This window comes from Taudactylus pleione, unplaced genomic scaffold (assembly GCF_031769625.1).
Source record: "Taudactylus pleione unplaced genomic scaffold, aTauple2 ptg000095l, whole genome shotgun sequence".
NCBI lineage: Eukaryota > Metazoa > Chordata > Amphibia > Anura > Myobatrachidae > Taudactylus > Taudactylus pleione.
In genome coordinates this window covers 34,702,641-34,723,997 of record NW_028284497.1, presented here as the reverse complement: position 1 = coordinate 34,723,997, position 21,357 = coordinate 34,702,641, and the positions used below count along the sequence as shown (strand labels likewise).

The 21,357-nt window shown below is 44.6% G+C and overlaps 1 protein-coding gene across 1 annotated transcript in view; it reads right to left on the bottom strand.

Moving 5' to 3' along the window:
- Positions 1 to 1,410: 1,410 nt before the first annotated feature.
- The window catches only part of RASEF (RAS and EF-hand domain containing), a 131,573-nt gene continuing 111,626 nt past the window's right edge, over positions 1,411 to 21,357 (bottom strand). The window contains exons 15-17 of the mRNA XM_088470292.1: positions 18,640 to 18,759; positions 4,485 to 4,561; positions 1,411 to 1,873 (exon numbers count right to left, since the gene is read on the bottom strand). Of these exons, the coding sequence (XP_088326418.1) occupies positions 1,765 to 1,873; positions 4,485 to 4,561; positions 18,640 to 18,759 (306 nt within the window). The 3' untranslated portion in view covers positions 1,411 to 1,764. The remainder of the gene's footprint in view (positions 1,874 to 4,484; positions 4,562 to 18,639; positions 18,760 to 21,357) is intronic.

Below are 21,357 nucleotides of genomic sequence, written 5' to 3'. Positions count from 1 at the left end.
GGTGTGACCAGTGCCATAGGCGTGTCACTAGTGCTATGGGGTGTGTGACCAGTGTTGTGGGGGTGTGGTCTCCACAGGGGGTGTTGGTCAATTTGGCAGCATTCCATTTACCATAGAAACCTAGAGAGGATGCGGCTGCCAGTGGGAATGGAGTGATCACAGCAGATATAGGAGATATCTGCTGCGATCCCTCTTTCATACATCTAGGGAAAATTTAATATTTGTGGTTTACCCCAAAACGGGTGTTTTCAGTGATATAGCCGCAAGTATACAATGATAAATGAGCCCCTCGGCCTGAACTGAGGCTCCTCCACAACACCAGCTTGTGACTTTCACATACAGAGAAAAATACAGCTGAGGTTGTACATCGGAACCCACATGAAATGTCTGCACAGGTGACCAGGCAGAGACAAAAGGAATTGGAAAGAACAGGAGGAGACGGGGTGAATACAGAGTGAAAAAAAGATAGGAGGAAGACAGGGGGAAGAACAGGAGGAGACAGGAAAAAAGAATGAGATGGGAGGAGAACAGGGGAGATGGAAGGAAAACAGGGAAGACAGGAGGAAGACAGGGACAGCAACATGGAAAGACAGGAGGAACACAGGTGGAGAGTACCTTTAATTAAGCCCCAATTGGTGAGGGGGAGACTGGGGGAAGGGGGTGGGTCACGACCCTCCGGTGGGGGCTGGGCCTCAGTCAGGGAGCAGGGTCTCGGATGGCCATTGGCAGGCTACTGTAGCAGGAAAAAAAATTCCTGTCTACAGCACCACAACAGATGCTGTGGGCATGTTTTGATGGGAGGGCCTGGAGCTGAAGCTCCACCTGCCTCATTGTTAATCCAGCCCTGCGTTAGCTCCGTCCCCATCCCAGTGTAGCTTTGCCCCATCCCTATGTAGCTCTGTCCCTATGGTGACAGTGTAAGTCGCCAGGGCTCGGAGTGGTAGGGTTGAGCCTATGATCATCAGGATAAGGCCACTGACCAGCTACTTTAACTTCTCTAATTGTGCAGCCAGAACTGCGGACGCTTCTTTACATCTTGCAGCGCACAATATGCTAAGTGAGGAGAGCTGAGTGCAGGGCAGGGCCCCATAGCAACTGCACTCCCTGCACCCACGGTAGCTGCGCCCTTGTTTATATAATTATATGCAGTGTGCGTGTTTGTTTGTTTATATATATACAGTGTGCGTGTGTTTGTTAAAATTGTACAATTTGCTATTTCTTTTAGTACAGTATGTGAATAACTCAGCTTTCTTTTTAAGGTTTCATTTTACAGTTTGTTGTGTGGACAGACCATACCAAAATGAAAAATTGGAAACTTTATTTTTTATATAAATTAAGTATAAGACACCAATAGCGTAATTTAGGACAAATAAAGAGACATTCACATAGTGTTTAAGAGTCCATGGTGCTTTGTAGAAAATTGAGAGAAGGCTTAATAAATTACATTTGTAAATAAATGTAAAAACAGACTGAATATATGCATTCTAAACATGAGAACATCTTCAGCATATAAACAGAAGCACAGCATATTCATTACACGATGGTTATGTTATACAGTAGTCATTCCTATGTAATCTCGCTTACATATAAATAACAAGAAAAAGATGCCCGGTGCAATGTACATCACAGTTGAAAGCAATGGGGGGGACAACAGAAATACACATAACTAATACAGTATGTACAATACCATTATATTTATTCCAAAAACAGCTTATGAAAAATAGCACTTTATTATGCTGCTCAAAAATAATGTATTAGAAAAGTTTAGACATTACAGCAGTTTTTCATTTGTGCTGGCTTTTTGGTAATGGCTCCTGAAAGGTTGGTTACGGACCCTCTGTCATCCTCGTCATCACTCCGCTTTCTAACTTCCCTAAAAAGAAAAAAAAAGTTTACAGAAGGTAATTCTCTCTCTCATCAAGGTTTGAGGGGGCCCCAGGGCAACTAAGTTGTGGGGACCTCCTTCAAGCCACACGGAGCCTCCCCTCCTCCCTAGCCACACAGAGCATACCAACCCCCCCATCCTAGCCACATGGAGCCTTTGTTCCACCCCCTTCCTCAAAGCTACATGGAGCCTACCCCCCTACCCCCAAGCCACACATAGCCTACTGATCCTTTCCTGCCGTTGATTACTCACCTGAGTCCCTTCATTGCACCCTATCCTATTTAGGTGGGTGATAAAATGACAATAGATGCGGTCACATAATCTTTGCGGAAATGGTTCCAAGATGTACAAGAGTATGCCAAGGAGAGAGCCAATAACCTCAAAGAACTAGTTTTTTACTAAACCTGTCCAAGAGCTCCATGAAAGGAGTAGCCATAGCCTTCCATGCTTCCTTCAGCTCTACAATTGTGAATCGATTACTGGATAACTTGACTTCAATGTCAGCTTGAAACTAATTCCCAAGAATCCTATTGGAGTGATTATGAAGCCACATCTCCACTTACAGTAGAAATTCCCCATCGTTAAAATTATTTGGACCAACATTCCAAATACATGGCCTACAGTACATATGTTTTCAGACCTCTGCCCGTTTCAAACAAGTGCTATTAATCATGCCCATCAATAGGTAGCTATAAAAACTCATACTACTTAAAGCATATAAAGGCTTTAGGCCCTGATTCAGAGCCGCTCGCAAAAAACGAGCGCTCGCTCTGAAACAGGGCGGCTGCTTTTTTTTTAAACCGGCCTCATGGCCGCTCGCTAAGCTGTGGGTGACCACCCACAGCTTTTGCGAGCGGCCAGGTGATGGTCGCGACCATCGGGCTTGCGACGAGACCCTTGTGGTAGGGTCTCATCTGCCACAAGCCCCAGTTAGCTTCCAGCTCTAATAGAGCTCTAATAGAGCCAGAAACTCACTACTGACATCACTCGTGATGTCAGTAAGGCCACCCTCAAATGACAGGAGTTCTTTCAGGAACGCCTCCGTTTGACCAGCCACCCCCCCTCCCCGCCTGCAAAACGGGGCGAGCTGTCGATCAACATCGACAGCCACCCCGTTTGTAGCGAGCCCTGGAGCGAGTGAATTTCTCACTCGCTCCGTGGCTTGCACACCGCATGTGCGCAATGCCCTAACATCGACCCGCTTGCGAGCACATAGCGCTTGCGAGCAGGTCTGAATCAGGCCCTTAATCCCCAATTTTGGATACAGCCCATGGCTCCTCTGAAAGGTGGATGGAGTGTTGCTGTAGATAGCCCCATTCAGGGAATTTTCATAAAAACACAGGATAAGCCTACAATAAACGTCACAGGACGAGATCCACCTATCTTTAAAAACATCTAATATCTAAATTTAAATTAAAATGTTACCGCTGTCTTGATTTACATGAGCCACACCAAGCCTTAATGAACTGAACACATTGCCAAACCCATTTGTTTTGGTTGTTGAAGTCTATATCATCCTCAGCTCAAAATATGTGCTTTATTATTACTGCAACAGCGTATGCAGATCAGCCGATGGTGCATACTGCGCATGCATATACACCGCACACATGCCTGAGTTAGCATTGTGATCGCAGTGCGATCATCTACATAGATACAAAGCCGTCGCAGACCGAGGGACAGGACGTCACGACGAGGTTAGCAATTTCTGAGTAAGGTCAGACCTGTTGTAATTGTGCGTGAGGGGCAGATGTTACTCTGTGCTCCCGATGTATACACAGGACTGTAAGGTATTACGGATGTGAGATAGCGGTAGTGGGTGTCTCTGTGCTGGCTGTGCGATGGCTTTGCGATTGCAGTTATTACCATATTTTCGCAGCAGACCTGCGTGCAAAATCCCAGCTACGATCGCAATTGTGATCCGTAATGAATCAGGCCCTAAGTTTTAACCGTAGCTTTACAAATACAATTGTTGTTATATACAGTTGTTGGGCTTTCTGCCTAGTTGCTATCAACATTTTTAAGCTTAATTAACCAACTTGCTATTTTTTGGGAAAATCAAAACATCAAATTGACAATTATCTTTGTGATTTATGTACCTTCTGTATAAATAATGTAAATACTAGCTACAGGTTGAGTCTTCCATATCCAAAATGCTTGGGACCAGGGGTATTTTGGATAACAGAATATTCCGTATTTTGGAATAATTGCATACCATAATGAGATATCTTGGGAATAGGACCCAAATATACACACAGAATACATTTGTCTTATATACACCTTATACACACAGCCTGCAGGTAATTTTATACAATATTTTCAATAATTTTGTGGCTAAAACAAAGTTTGTGTACAGAAATTTAATTAATTTACGTTTCATATACACAGAGCCTGAATGTAATTTTATACAATATTTGTAATAATTTATGCCTTAGACAAAGTTCGTGTACATTGAACCATCAAAAATCAAAGGTTTCATTATCTGAGTCATGCCAAAAAAATTCCATATTTCGGAATATTCCGTATTTCGGAATATTTGGATATAAGAGACTCAACCTGTATATATTTTTTTTATGTAAGAAGCTGTGATTAATATAAATACCGTGCAAGATGAAGAACAGCCTCCACAATATTTGATCCCTCTTTGGCACTAGTTTCGCAGAACAATGCTCTGTAAGTCTGAATAGGGAAACAATGCATGTCAGCCTTCATTTTTGACAGGAGAAATTATCCCATTTCATCCTAAATACTTCTTATAGGAAACATACGGTATGGGTGTTGCAAGGTTCAGATCTGTTTATATATGATTCATACTAACAGCCTAAGCCAGAGGTTCCCAAACGCGGTCCTCAAGGCTCCCCAACAGTTCAGGTTTTAGAGATATCTATGGTTGAGCACAGGTAGTTAAATCAAATTGACTAAGGCACAGGTTCTCAAACTCAGTCCTCAGGACCCCCAACAGTGCATGTTTTCCAGGTCTCCTCACAGAATCAAGTGAAATAATTAGCTCCACCTGGGCATCTTTTAAAATGTGTCTGTGAGTAATGACTACACCTGTGCTACTGCTAGGAGACCTACAAAATGTGAACTGTGTGGGGTCCTGAGGACCGAGTTTGAGAACCACTGAACTAAGGTACTAAGGGGGAGATGTATTAACGGCAAAATGCGGTAAAACCCCCGAAAATGCCGTTTTCGGGGGTTTTACCGCATTCCCCGTATGTATTAAGCAGCAGAATGCGCTGCATTCTGCTGCTTCGCGTCGCTACGTAACGCCACCTTCAGGAGGCGTTACCCAATAGAAGCCTATGGGCTTCTTAGCGCGACGCTCGGGGCCGGGAGGGATCCCTCCCATGAGCCCCCGCGGCCCGCGTCCTTCTGCGCATGCGCAGAAGGACTTCTGGGTGTTCAACCCGGAAGTCCCTCTGCCCGGCCGTATCGCAAAGGACAGCTCTCATCGAGAGGGCTGTCCTTTGCGAAATCCTTGGTACATACCGCGGTAATGAACCGCGGTATGTACTCGAAGTGGGGGGGGATATACCGCAACGGCGATGTCGCCGTTAATACATCTCCCCCTAATTAAGTCACCTGTGGTCAAGAATGGGTATCATTAAAATCTGGACTGCCTTGAGGACCGAGTTTGGGAACCTCTTGCCTAAGCATTACATTATTGTTGCTCACTGCTCTACTACAATAATGTTAATCAGCATTTTATTATATTTGTATGTCATCGTCAAAAATTGAGCTACATTTATAAAAGAGAAAAGGAGGAGGGAGAGGGTAAATGTTTCTTGTATATAAAAAGTTGAATTCACTGACACCAGGGGATATATTTACTGAAGTGCTGCTTGCTATGAGCAACACCTCCACTTCTACAAATCCGCACTTACTGTAAGTAAATATACCCCCAGGAGAGCAATGCCAGAATTCAATATCCCTGTTCCCTTCACTGTATTTTTCAAGCAAGAATGCAGATTTAAACTCAGACAGAACAAATCAAAGTACTGTGTGACAAGTGTTTGAAAGTATATAATTCTAAGATCATTATAAGTGACCATATGTAACTAACACCTAGGGCCTCATTTATCAACGAGTTCTATCATACTCAACGAGTGATAAAACTCGCTGTGTTTGATAATGGTGCATTCAATTGTAAATAATTTGTAAGAGAGAATGTATGGTCCCAACTAGATGCACAATTAATAACGTGTATGTAATCACCAATTAGTGTAAAGAAAGCAGCCCGACATTTGAGGAGAGGCCACAAAGGTCTGGGCATAAGATGCCAGTATTGTAGAGCCAGAGTACTGCCCATTTTCCACAACATAATGTTATTTACACGTTATACACATTTAATCATTAGTTCAATTAGGGGAGAAACATTTACATTTACTGTAGGGGGCACTACATATTTTTTCAGTGAAGTTTGAAATCATTTTACAACTTGTTCAAGCCAGATTGCATGAAATGCTTTTACCCTTCTACGTGTCATATTCATTAACTTCCTTAGATAAACATTAGACAGATATTTACTAACATTGCGTGAACATGTAAATGACAGTAAAACCAAAGAACTTTGAGCTTTGTGATTTTTGGTGGGATCTGAGGTTTGTTTTTTGCATTAATCAGGAGGAGTTATCATGAATTCCCCTAGAGTTGACTGTTCCATTCCTCTTAACTGCTGAGGACAAGCAGCTACATGAGTTTTATGGTTCAAGTCATTCAAGTTTGTAATCAAGGAGGCCATGAAGTACAGAAGTACATTATAACTGTAAATGTAGTTTTATATTTGACGGACAAGCTAGCCTGAGATCCAAGAAGGAGGCGCTTGGTCTCAGGGGTCTATTTACTAAGCAGTGTAAGGAGACAGAGTGAAAAGTGATAAGAAAGTGATAAGGTGCCAGCCAATCAGCTCCCAACTGTAATTTTTTAAACACAGTAAGTGAGATGGCAGTTAGGAGCTGATTGGCTGGCACCTTATCACTTTCTTATCACTTTTCACTCTGTCTCCTAACACTGCTTAGTAAATAGACCCCTCAGTGAGAAACATCTATAGCTGAGAAGAGACTCTGTGGTTTTGCATTTAACATTATTGCAGCATTAAATTTTGGGGTCAAACCACTGCAAATCAGCAGTTACCAAATGCCACAACTGTAAATTTAGCCCCAGGAGTACACTGCGGACTGACACGCCTGCGCTCGCAACAACACTGCCCCGTTCACACTGTTACCACCCACAAATGGCACTATCTGTCACTTAAAGCAGCGACCTGATAGTGGCTTACGAGCAACCAAATCAGACTGCAACGAATGGCTTGCGCACACGCACTGCGAATTATATGCATGCGCAGATAGGAGAAAATCGCTCAGAGCGAGCGATCGCGCCTTAGTGAGCGGGTCTGAATGAGGTCCCAAGTCCAACACTGCTGGTTTAACTTGCTGAGAGAGTGCAGAGAGGTTACCAATGTCATGCGACAGTAACAGAGTTCCCTGTGGTCTTTATTTCTTGCCTGACCAGAATAAGACCCCGTTTTAGGAAAAGACAGTGTATAGATCAAGAGTGACAATCAAGAAGCTAAATGAGCATCAATACTGATGTAAATGCGTAAATCAATGTTCATTACAGTATGTCTTGAAGTGAAGTCCTGGAGGAGTAATTAAGATGACTGTGGTTTAATCGAGAGTTAGACTGTCACCCATTCAGGGGCTGTTTTACACTTTTAACCCTACAGAGCTTGAGAAAAAAACAGACCAAGTATATACAGATGTGTCCACATACATCTTACCTCCGTGCGCTACAAGTCGCGTAAAACGTAACACATGAGCACTGTTCAACTCGGTAGCACCAAGTGTCTTTCCGTGCGACTTTTTACCTTCAAATGCGTCTTATTCGCAAATAGGTGATGCTAATTGGATGCACAAGCAGCTTCTGCTGATTAAAATGATATGCGGCATGCCTATATTCTGTGTGTGACTGCGGGTGTATCTGTATGCAAATGCTACCTTACAGTGTCAGCGGCTTTACGAATAAGATGCATTTGAAGGTAAAAAGTTGCAAGAAAAGACGCTTGGCACTACAGAGTCACACCACTGCATGGCGGAACTAGAATGGCTGTTTAGAAAGCAAGGAAGTAAGATGTATGTGGACACATCTGTACGGGATGTGGTCATAATCCCGATTCTGACCGCCGGGCTCCCGAGCGCTGGCATCCTGTACCCAACCCATCTGAACATAGATAAGAAACACCAAATCAACACCGCTGTTTAAAGGACTAGACAAGTATATACAGATGTGTCCTTACTCAGTTTTGCTCACAGCATGGCACATATTCACTATAGTGGTGCCAGATCTTACGCTAGGGTTTCTCAAGTGTATTTTTGCACTATCGTCACTACTGTACTATACTTAACATAGCACTTCCAATAGCACAAAGTTCACACAAATATTTGTGTAAAAGCAGCATAATATTAGCCAGCGAGTAGCATCATATTAGTGAAATATTAGCAAAGAACATGAAGATTAATCTGCATTGCTGTATATACAGAAGACTAACTATGCGGCTAAAAGTGGAAAGTCATGTTGTCATACTGTACATTGTTGTTTGTCATGTATGTCATAGATCACTGTATTATATGAGTATGTACAGTATGAGTATGTACAGTATGACATGAGTTTTCCATATTTAGCCGCATTGTTAGTCTAAAGGGGCATACTGTACACACGAAACTATATCTTGAACGATATGAACGATAACGATATCGTTCAATGAAATATTGTTCCATTTGGTAGTCCATACATTCAGCCAATCTGACGATATCATCAAGAATTGCCTGTTCAGAGATGTGGCAGGATAACTTCACTGAAAGATATCTATCAGTGTGTACACCCAGTATCGTTTGTCCTGCACTACAGAAAGTTCAAGGTAAATCTTTCACCAATATTGTTCATACAGCACAGGGCTGCCATCAGAAATTGCGGGGCCCGGTACTGACAAGATAGGCAGGGTCCCCCGGGGGTGGAGGGGGCAGAGCTACACTGGAGGGATCAATTGGTGCCTTTAAGAATTCACAAACTTTGCGCTGTGGTTGGTGTTAGATTGACATGCTAATATATATAAATATTGCACTGGAAAGGCTGAATCCACAGGAAGAGCTAGAAGAAGGGTAAAACATAGGGCAGGGAAGGCTGGCTGGACAGGGGGGGCAGGGAAGGCTGTCTGGACAAGGGAGAGAGGCACAGTGTATGGAAGGCTGGCTGACTAGGGGGCACAGGGAAGGCTGGCTGGACTAGGGTGGGGGGCACAGGGCAGAGAAGGCTGACTGGACTGGGGGGGACTGGGCAGAGAAGGCTGGCTGACTAGGGGGGCATGGAAGGTTGGCTGAACAGGGGTGGAGGTACAGGGCAGGGAAGGCTGGCTGATAATGGGGGAGACAGGGAAGGCTGTCTGACTGGGGGGACAGGGAAGGCTGGCTTAACTAGTGGGTAGGCACAGGCAAAGAAGACTTGCTGACTAGGGAGGTATAGGGAAGGCTTGCTGTCTAGGGAGAAAGTACAGGGCAGCAAAGGCTGTAACAGAGGAGGGAGGAGGCAAGGCAGAGAAGGCTGTCTGAAACAGCAGGTGGACAGGGAAGGCTGGCTGGAACAGAGGGGAGAGCACATGGAATTGCAAGGTCAGGGAGTACCTGTTGTTAATGGACTTTTCAGCTGGCTGAGCTGGTGCAGCCAGCCAGGTACATTTAGACGTGACATCAGTCCAGGAGAACTTCTAAACAGCTCTGACGGCATTTCAAAAGCCGGCCGCGAGCCACTCACAGCTCCCGGACCAGCAGCCAATCAGGAGCAGCCGCTCCTGATTGGCTGCCGTTCCGCAATCTCAGGCCGGTTTTTGGCCCCAGGAGTTGAATGTATGTAAGTTCTATGAACTCGCCCTGCATCCCCTGTCGGTGTGGTGTAGCACCGCTGCAACCCGGTCCCCCCTCTCTATCTCTTTCCTCCGGGCCCGGGACTTGAGGCCCGGCAGTCCCCCCCCCCGATAGTGGCCCTGATACAGCACATCGTCCCGGTTGTATGCGGCTTTAAGGCTCATACACACTAGACGATGTGCTGTATGAACAATATTGGTAAAAGATTTCCCTTGAACTTTCTGTAGTGCAGGACAAACGTTACTGGATGTACACACTGACAGATATCTTTAAAGATATCTTTCACTTAAGTCATCCTGCCACATTCTTGATGATATCGTCAGATTGGCCTCCATGTATGGACGACAAAAGACATAATTAACGACCCGCGAGAGTGCACATCATTGGGTGTTCACTGCATAAACACTGAACGATATATCCTTGAACAATTTTGTTATCGTCCATATCGTTCATAGAGATCGTCTAGTGTGTATGCGGCTTTACAGATAGACAGCAATGTTGATTTGTCTGGATGCTGTATGCTACTTTTTCAATAATATTATGCTATTTTTTTTTGCTAATAGTATACTTTGGCTTATATTATACTACTTTTTGGCTAATATTATGCTATTTTCACTCGCCCCTAGAAATCAATATCACAATCATGTTTTATATGTATATGTATAAATTATACCATCTCTCTGCTATGCTCCAAAATAGAATTATATTTGCATATTCTTAGACAAAAGGGCAAAAAACTGTAAAACAGGTTAGTAAACTTGCACAGAGGGCAAGGTTTGATCAAAGTAAAATGGAAAAAAAGGTGAAATTATTTTAGCTTTTGGGCATCAGTCTTCTAGAACTCTATATCATCTAACCTTCCCCAGGTGGTAGATTATGCCAAAGTGTATGCAAGTGTTATAGTATTAGTTTTGCATTAACATTTCTGTTATGTCAATGTGTTGCCACCATTATTTTTTATTAAGCAAAGTGTCCTATTAAATATATATATGTCAGATAGGCTTGGCGTTTAGAATGCTATACTTATGCTGAGAATTGTTTAGGTTATAGTAACACTGATTAAATTAGGTTCTGATTCCATTTTAGGATCAATCAGAGTGACTGAAGACTTCTTAAAATTGAAAAATTTTAAACCATACGTACCTTAGTGGCAGTAGAACTTTAGCTTTAATACAGAGTTTGAGATTTTTGGGGGCATTTTAGACTTTTTATAGACAGATCAGTTGGACACTTATAAAAAGATCAGTTGGACATTTATTTCCTAAAGTGAGAGTTTTGTAAATAATGGTTGCTATGGGCAACATCTCCACTTCTAAAAACTCTCACTTTAGTAAATATACCCCTTACAGACAGATCAGTTGGTTTTGTTTTGATTAGGGGTGTGCACCGGCCACTTTTCGTGTTTTGTGTTTTGGTTTTGGATCTGGATCTTTCTTCGTGTTTTGGATCTGGATTGGTTTTGCCAAAACCACCCTTCCGTGTTTTGGGTTCTGGGTTTTGTGTTTTGGATCTGTATTTTTTTGAAAAAAAGCATAAAAACAGCTAAAATCACAGAATTTGTAGGTTTTTCTGCTCCTATGCTATTATTAACCTCAATAACCTTAATTTCCACTCATTTCCAGTCTATTCTGAATACCTCACACCTCACAATAGTGTTTTTATGTCCAAAAGGTTGCACCGAGGTAGCTGGATGACTATGCTAAGCGACACGAGTGGGCGGCACAAACACGTGACCCATCTAGGCGTGAAACTGCAGTGGCAGACAGGATGGCATTGAAAAACTAGGCCCCAAACTGTACATAATGCAAAGAAAAAAAAGAGGTGCAAGATGGAATTGTCCTTGGGCCCTCCCACCCACCCTTATGTTGTATAAACAGGACATGCACACTTTAACAAACCAATCATTTCAGCGCCAGGGTCTGCCACACAACTGTGGCTGAAATGATTGGTTCGTTTGGGCCCCCACAAAACAAGCTGGCAATTTATCTGTCCCTGCACAAACTGGCTCTACGGAGGCAAGATGTCATCCTCATCCTCCTCATCCACCGATTCCTCACCCTCTTCAGTGTGTACATCCTCATCCTCACAGAGTATTAATTCGTCCCTGCTGGAACCACAGGTCCCTCTGTACGTTCTGGAGGCTGGTCTCCCTGGAAGAGTTGATAATTCATTTTATGAACATCATCTTCTTCACATTTTGTGGAAGCAACCTCCTACGCCTTTCGCTGACAAGGTTCCCGGCTGCACTAAACACTCTTTCGGAGTACACACTGGAGGGGGGCAACTCAGGTAAAATAGAGCCAGTTTGTACAGGGACCTCCAAATTGCTTCTTTTTCCTGCCAGTACAGGTACGGACTGTCTGACATGCCTACTTGGATGCTGTCACCGATGTAATCCTTTAACAGACAGACGCACGCTTGTCGCTGCTGCTTTGAGGATTCAAGTGCGGCTACAGCCCACACAATTCACAAAGACAGAAAAAAAAAAAGAATATTTTTATTGTTTGTGGAGCACACTTTGAGGGTTACACCACCCTTTAACAGACAGACGCACGCTTGTCGCTGCTGCTTTGAGGATGCAAGTGCGGCTACAGCCCACACAATTCACAAAGACAGAAAAAAGAAGAAGAATATTTTTATTGTTTGTGTAGCACACTTTGAGGGTGTCACCACCCTTTAACAGACAGACGCACGCTTGTCGCTGCTGCTTTAAGGATGCAGGTGCGGCTACAGCCCACACATTTCACAAAGACCAAAAAAAAAAGAACAATATTTTAATTGTTTGTGTAGCACACTTTGAGGGTGTCACCACCCTTTAACAGACAGACGCACGCTTGTCGCTGCTGCTTTAAGGATGCAGGTGCGGCTACAGCCCACACAATTCACAAAGACAGAAAAAAGAAGAATATTTTTATTGTTTGTGTAGCACACTTTGAGGGTGTCACCACCCTTTAACAGACAGACGCACGCTTGTCGCTGCTGCTTTGAGGATGCAAGTGCGGCTACACCGCACACAAGTCACAAACACATTAAAAAAATAGTTTTTTATTTTTTGGAGCACTTTGAGAGTTACACCACCCTTTAACAGACAGACGCACGCTTGTCACTGCTGCTTTAAGGATGCAGGTGCGGCTACAGCCCACACATTTCACAAAGACCGAAAAAAAAAGAACAATATTTTAATTGTTTGTGTAGAACACTTTGAGGTGTCACCACCCTTTAACAGACAGACGCACGCTTGTCGCTGCTGCTTTAAGGATGCAGGTGCGGCTACAGCCCACACAATTCACATAGACAGAAAAAAGAAGAAGAATATTTTTATTGTTTGTGTAGCACACTTTGAGGGTGTCACCACCCTTTAACAGACAGACGCACGCTTGTCGCTGCTGCTTTAAGGATGCAGGTGCGGCTACAGCCCACACAATTCACATAGACAGAAAAAAGAAGAAGAATATTTTTATTGTTTGTGTAGCACACTTTGAGGGTGTCACCACCCTTTAACAGACAAACGCACGCTTGTCGCTGCTGCTTTAAGGATGCAGGTGCGGCTACAGCCCACACATTTCACAAAGACCAAAAAAAAAAGAACAATATTTTAATTGTTTGTGTAGCACACTTTGAGGGTGTCACCACCCTTTAACAGACAGACGCACGTTTGTCGCTGCTGCTTTAAGGATGCAGGTGCGGCTACAGCCCACACAATTCACAAAGACAGAAAAAAGAACAATATTTTAATTGTTTGTGTAGCACACTTTGAGGGTGTCACCACCCTTTAACAGACAGACGCACGCTTGTCGCTGCTGCTTTAAGGATGCAGGTGCGGCTACAGCCCACACAATTCACAAAGACAGAAAAAAGAAGAAGAATATTTTTATTGTTTGTGTAGCACACTTTGAGGGTGTCACCACCCTTTAACAGACAGACGCACGCTTGTCGCTGCTGCTTTAAGGATGCAGGTGCGGCTACAGCCCACACAATTCACAAAGACAGAAAAAAGAAGAAGAATATTTTTATTGTTTGTGTAGCACACTTTGAGGGTGTCACCACCCATTAACAGACAGACGCACGCTTGTCGCTGCTGCTTTGAGGATGCAAGTGCGGCTACATCGCACACAAGTCGCAAACACATTAAAAAAATAGTTTTTTATTTTTTGGAGCACTTTGAGAGTTACACCACCCTTTAACAGACAGACGCACGCTTGTCGCTGCTGCTTTAAGGATGCAGGTGCGGCTACAGCCCACACATTTCACAAAGACCGAAAAAAAAAGAACAATATTTTAATTGTTTGTGTAGCACACTGTGAGCGTGTCACCACCCTTTAACAGACAGACACACGCTTGTCGCTGCTGCTTTAAGGATGCAGGTGCGGCTACAGCCCACACAATTCACAAAGACAGAAAAAAAAGAACAATATTTTAATTGTTTGTGTAGCACACTTTGAGGGTGTCACCACCCTTTAACAGACAGACGCACGCTTGTCGCTGCTGCTTTGAGGATGCAGGTGGAATCTAGACGGGATTTGGAACCGAGGACACACTACCTCCATCAATTGTCTAAATCCCACTGCACTAATGTAGGATACCGGACGCACGTCTAACACCAACATAGCAGTCAAGGCCTCAGTTATACGTTTTGCTTCAGGATGACTGCTGTCGTACTTCATCCTCATCGCTAGGGACTGTTGGAGGGTCAATTGTTTAGTAAAAGTAGTGATGTTCCTACTTCCTCTCTGGGATGATGAACAACTCCCAGCAGCAGCAACAGCACTAGGAGGAAGTGGTTCTTGATCTTTCCCTATTTTATTTTTATCGGAGAAAGTTTGGTCCTCCATTTATGTTATATTGATATATATACGTGCGGCTAAAGCGCACACAAACACAGAAAATATTTTTTTATTTTTGCTGGAGAGTAGTGCACTTTGTGGGTTACACCACCCTTTAAGAAATGAGCCAGCCGGCTCTTTACTTATGGGACACAGGCGCACGCTTGGCGCTGCTCCTTTGTTGATGCACGTGCAGCCACAGTGCACACAAGTCACAAACACAGAAAATATATTTTTTTTTGGTTTGGAGTGTACTTTGGGGGTTACAGAACCCTTTAACGGTCAAGCAAGCCGGCCCTTTACTTATGACACAGGCGCACGCTTGGCACTACTTTGTTGATGCACGTGCGGCTACTGCGCACACAATTCACAAACACAGAAAATAATTTTTTTTGGGGTTTGGACTGGAGTGTACTTTCGGGGGTTACAGCACCCTTTAACGGTCTAGCCAGCCGGCCCTTTACTTATGACACAGGCGCACACTTGGCACTACTTTGTTGATGCACGTGCGGCTACTGCGCACACAATTCACAAACACAGAAAATAATTTTTTTTTTGGTTTGGACTGGAGTGTACTTTGGGGGTTACAGCACCCTTTAATGGTCAAGCCAGCCAGCCCTTTACTTATGACACAGGCGCACGCTTGGCACTACTTTGTTGATGCACGTGCGGCTACTGCGCACACAATTCACAAACACAGAAAATAATTTTTTTTTTGGTTTGGACTGGACTGTACTTTCGGGGGTTACAGCACCCTTTAACGGTCTAGCCAGCCGGCCCTTTACTTATGACACAGGCGCACACTTGGCACTACTTTGTTGATGCACGTGCGGCTACTGCGCACACAATTCACAAACACAGAAAATAATTTTTTTTTTGGTTTGGACTGGAGTGTACTTTGGGGGTTACAGCACCCTTTAACGGTCAAGCCAGCCGGCCCTTTACTTATGACACAGGCGCACGCTTGGCACTACTTTGTTGATGCACGTGCGGCTACTGCGCACACAATTCACAAACACAGAAAATAATTTTTTTTTTGGTTTGGACTGGAGTGTACTTTCGGGGGTTACAGCACCCTTTAACGGTCAAGCCAGCCGGCCCTTTACTTATGACACAGGCGCACGCTTGGCACTACTTTGTTGATGCACGTGCGGCTACTGCGCACACAATTCACAAACACAGAAAATAATTTTTTTTTTGGTTTGGACTGGAGTGTACTTTGGGGGTTACAGCACCCTTTAATGGTCAAGCCAGCCGGCCCTTTACTTATGACACAGGCGCACGCTTGGCACTACTTTGTTGATGCACATGCGGCTACTGCGCACACAATTCACAAACACAGAAAATAATTTTTTTTTTCGGTTTGGACTGGAGTGTACTTTGGGGGTTACAGCACCCTTTAACGGTCAAGCCAGCCGGCCCTTTACTTATGACACAGGCACACGCTTGGCACTACTTTGTTGATGCACGTGCGGCTACTGCGCACACAATTCACAAACACAGAAAATAATTTTTTTTTTGGTTTGGACTGGAGTGTACTTTCGGGGGTTACAGCACCCTTAACGGTCAAGCCAGCCGGCCCTTTACTTATGACACAGGCGCACGCTTGGCACTACTTTGTTGATGCACGTGCGGCTACTGCGCACACAATTCACAAACACAGAAAATAAATTTTTTTTTGGTTTGGACTGGAGTGTACTTTCGGGGGTTACAGCACCCTTAACGGTCAAGCCAGCCGGCCCTTTACTTATGACACAGGCGCACGCTTGGCACTACTTTGTTGATGCACGTGCGGCTACTGCGCACACAATTCACAAACACAGAAAATTATTTTTTTTTTGGTTTGGACTGGAGTGTACTTTCGGGGGTTACAGCACCCTTAACGGTCAAGCCAGCCGGCCCTTTACTTATGACACAGGCGCACGCTTGGCACTACTTTGTTGATGCACGTGCGGCTACTGCGCACACAATTCACAAACACAGAAAATAATTTTTTTTTTGGTTTGGACTGGAGTGTACTTTCGGGGGTTACAGCACCCTTAACGGTCAAGCCAGCCGGCCCTTTACTTATGACACAGGCGCACGCTTGGCACTACTTTGTTGATGCACATGCGGCTACTGCGCACACAATTCACAAACACAGAAAATATATTATTTTTTTAGCACTTGGGGGGAGCACCCCTGATGGACAGAGCACCCCCTGGACAACACTACAGCACCCCTTTAGGACTGGGACACTGCACAGGACTTTGGAGTGGACACAGCCCCTATGGAGAACTGACTGCACAACACAGTCCAGCCAGCCCCTATGGACTTTGAAGTAGTGGACACAGCCCCTATTAACAACAGCAGCACAGCACAACACAGCCAGCCCCTATGGACTTTGAAGTAGTGGACAACAGCAGCACTACACTACACTACACTACACAGCCCTAACTCCCACCCTCCCTCTTCACTGTCCACAGCCGAGTGAGAAAATGGCGCCGACGCGGGTACCTTATATAGGATCCAAAACCCGCGAGACTCGGAAGGCGGGATGATGACGTTTTGCCTCGATTTCAGATCCGAGTCAGGCGGGAAAAGTCGAGCCTGATTCGGATCGGACTCGGATCGGGGGGGCTCGGGGGGGTTCGGATTTCAGAAATCCGAACCCGCTCACCCCTAGTTTTGATGAACTCACTATCCTGCAAAGCACATTTTGTTTTATCATGTCATGACATGCAAATTAGAACAATGTCAGTACCTTTCAAGCATTCAGATGTGAGCCCTTTCTTCTGAAGAATATACTGCTTACTAAATTTAACCAGCGCCAGGGGGGTGTGGGTCGCCGTCCAGGTCAGTGCGGATCTCAGCACTACACAGTAAAACAACCAAACCGCCGCCGGTTAGTACATTTACTGACTGACTACCCAGCGGTGGTGTGTATGTTTTAGCAGCCAATAAGAGTCAGACAGATTCTTATTGGCTGTTGCACCCAGGACTGGCGCTGGGCTGAAGCTCACTCCTGTAGTGGGTGAAGGGAGAAACATCATGACGTCCCATAGTGCTGTGCAGGAGGAGAAGATTGCTGCGGGCGCAATAGCGGGGAGTCAGGCAAGTATAGTTTTGTGTTCTGTGTGTTTTATGCGTAAGTGGCACTACTACTGGGGGCACTGCCTAAGGAGCACTACATAAGGGGCACTACTGGGACCACTGCATAAGGGGCACTATAAAAGGGGCATTACTACTGGGGGCACTGGATAAAGGCCACTACTACTGAGGGCACTGCATAAAGGGCACTACTACTGGGGGCACTACATAAAGGGCTCTACTACAGGGGGCATTGCATAAGAGGCACTGCTACTGGAGGCATTGTATAAAGGGCACTATTACTGGGGACATTTCATGAGGGGCACTACTACAGTGGGCATTGCATAAGGGCCACTACTACTGGGAGCATTAAGGTGCATATGGAATGGGAAGGAATGTTCCCATAGTGACGAGAAACGGTGGCGTGTGATGTTGACACACACTCATTTTTCAGTGGCTGCACCTTTTTTTTGGCACACACTCCAGTGGGGTTGCCATTTTTCATCTTGCCCTGGGCGCCAAAGACTCTAGTCTCTCTCTTTCATCTTTGTCCATCCACCCCCAGTCTATATCCAATTTCTCTCCAGCAGTCTCTCAATTCTGTCTCCCCTATGACCCCTAGGGGCTTTGCGGGATTGAACTGAGGAAGAGGAGGGGTCCTGCAGGTGGGCCAAAGTGGTGGGTATGCACATATAGGAAATGGGGGGGGGGCTCCAGGCACTGACAGGAGGGAACAGTTTCTCTCATCTGTGTCTCTGACACAGTCAAGCATAGATAAGTCTCTCTCTGCATTTGCTTATTTTAGGTCTTCCCTTGCTATTAATCTGTGGTAGAATTCTGTCGCAAACTGTACATTTTCACACTAAACCAAATTTAAATTTCATGTGTTATTCTTATGTAAACTGATTGTTATTGGTCATTTTTTGCTTTGCTTTAGGACACTCACCATGGATAGCTTTTCACCATAACTGGTTGGGACACATTTATGACCTTGTTCTGATAGTATCTGTCGGAGATCGGCTTTATTTCCTACCATCATGATAGGTATACTGTCATGTGTTGAATCCTGTAAAATCAGTACAAACAACATTACAGCTTACAGTAAATTCTGTGCATACCTACATTCATGAATTCATGAATATGCTCTCTTTAGGCGAAACAGAATTTCTGAACCAATGACACAAGGCTACAGACTAGGACATACCAGAATGAAAAGCACAAGGCTACAGAACAGGATGAAAGGCGCAAAAACACAGAGTAGGACAGGCCAGGATAGAAGGCAAAAGGCCACAGGCCAGAATGAAAGGTATTAGGCCACAGACTAAGACAGACAAGATGGAAGATACAAAACCATAGAATAGGACAGACCTGCATAGAAGGCACAAGGCAACAGGCCTAGAACAGACAAGAGTGGAAGGCACGAGGCCAGACTAAGGTGGAAGGTGCAAGGCCACAAACTAGGACAGAACAAGATGGCATGGCACAAGGTCACAAATTAGGACAAATGAGGCACATGGCCACAGATTAGAACAAAAAGGATGGAAGGCACATGGCGACAGCCTAGGACAGACAGGATGGAAGGCACAAGGCCACAGACTAAAACAGACATGATGGAAAAGACTAGGCCACAGACTAGGATGGACCAGGATGGAAGGCACATGGCCACAGATCAGGACAGACAGAATGGAATGAACATGGCCACAGACTAGAACAGAATGAAAGACACAAAGCCACAAACTAGGATAGACCAGGATGAAAGGCACAGGGCCACAGAGTATGACTGATCAGGAGGTAAATCACGGGCTAAACAGGCTAAAACAGACCAAGATGGAAGTTGCATGGCAACAAACTAGGAAAGAACAGACACAAGGTTATAAACTGAGATAACCAGGATGGACAGAAAAAGGTTGAATGCACAGACTAAACAGGGGAGAGAGGTACCAGCACCCTCCTCTATTTTATACCTGAGGGTTTGTAGGAATTGCCCACAGCAGACCTTGTTAACACATGAAGTGGTAACAGAATACAGACAGACACATAATAACAAGAATACAACACAGTTCCTGCTCCAAAACCCTAGAGATTTTAGTACCTACACATCATTGCGGAGAACAATACACAATACACAAATCCACCAATTTTTATATATATATATATATATATATATATCAAAATACTGGTCACATAAAGTACATACAGTGATGCTCAATTAAAAGGTGGACACGTATGCCCATTAGGATCTTAGGAAAATATATATGTGCAAGAAAAAGATTACTTGTGTCCATATGTCGGATGCCTCTTTTGATGTAAACAACTCAAAAAGAGTAGCACTTAATCCAGGAATACTAGTAGGTGCAGGGCCATAACTAGGGGTGTGCGAGTGGTGCCATTGTACAGAGTGCAGCACCGTCATTGCCCATAGACCATGGTTTCTGGTTAGCAGGTTGCCTGGAATGAAACCTGCAGCCAGAATCACTGCAGCCGCACTGCCCAGTGTCCTTTGGACACCCAAGGAAGGCACCCTGAAGTCTGTATAGCCGCTGGGAGCATCCTCAGGACGCTTCAGGCAGTGCTGCACTTCCCGGTGCTGTCGGCCTCTCCCCTTCTGTGCAACGTCATGGTGATCAGGAGATGGGGCCAGCAAGGGGCACTCTGCAGTCCTATAATGTCGCTGGTTGCTGTATGTATGACATGATGAGCCTTATTCAGAGATGGAAAATGCGTTTTTAAAAAAGTCGCATTTTGCTACCTATTCAGAGTTGGATGCAACTGCGGCTCCCTTCCCTTGCATGTCCCAGGGTCATATGCGCCAGGAATATAACTTTACGTGTGGCTTCATTGTGAGTACCAAAAATGCTTAAAGTTGCAGTAGACAATGCATACACATCACATTACATAGCTCTATAGTACAGATAATAAGTACCCATGAGGCTTGGTGAATTTGGTGCATCTGAAATGCTAAGCAAAGAAGACACAAATACATTGTTGTGTTTTTTGCTAATCACAGCACTAATAAATATATGGGTAGCGATTCCCTCTTCTAAGAGAGTATGAAACATACTGTACAGTTGTGCCCTCATACACTGAGCGTCCTTACATCATACTGTACAGTGCAAGAAACTGATGTGGCTGAGATGCTCCAACACTAGCAGCTTTCCAAATTTTACTTTAACTTTTGACACTAAGTCACATCACAGACACAGCAAAAAGCTGCTCCCAATGCACCAGAGATGCTGAGCTATGACTTTAACCACACAGGAATTGGTTTTACACACTTACAAAGCTGCAGATGAAGCATAACAGAACTTGACAAAAGGAAAAATGGTGGGTGCTCGTATTCAGACTAAGGTGGGAATTCAATTAACCCTGAAGGCAGCCTGCAGGCTGTACTTAACAGGAATATTTCTAGAGCTTAAGCAGGCTCAAAAATAAATCCCTGATAACTTGTTTTTGGGTGCCCGCGAGCCAGTTAATAGGGTTGGGTACGGGATGCCGGCATTCGGGATCCCGACGTCAGAATCCCAACGCCGCCATACCGACAGGGTTAGGATACTGACGCTTGTCGGTCAGTATCCTAACCCTCCCTACCCCTAACCCTCCCTCCCTGGTGCCTAAACCTAACCTCTCGCCCCTAGTACCTAAACATAACCTCTCCCTTTCCGCA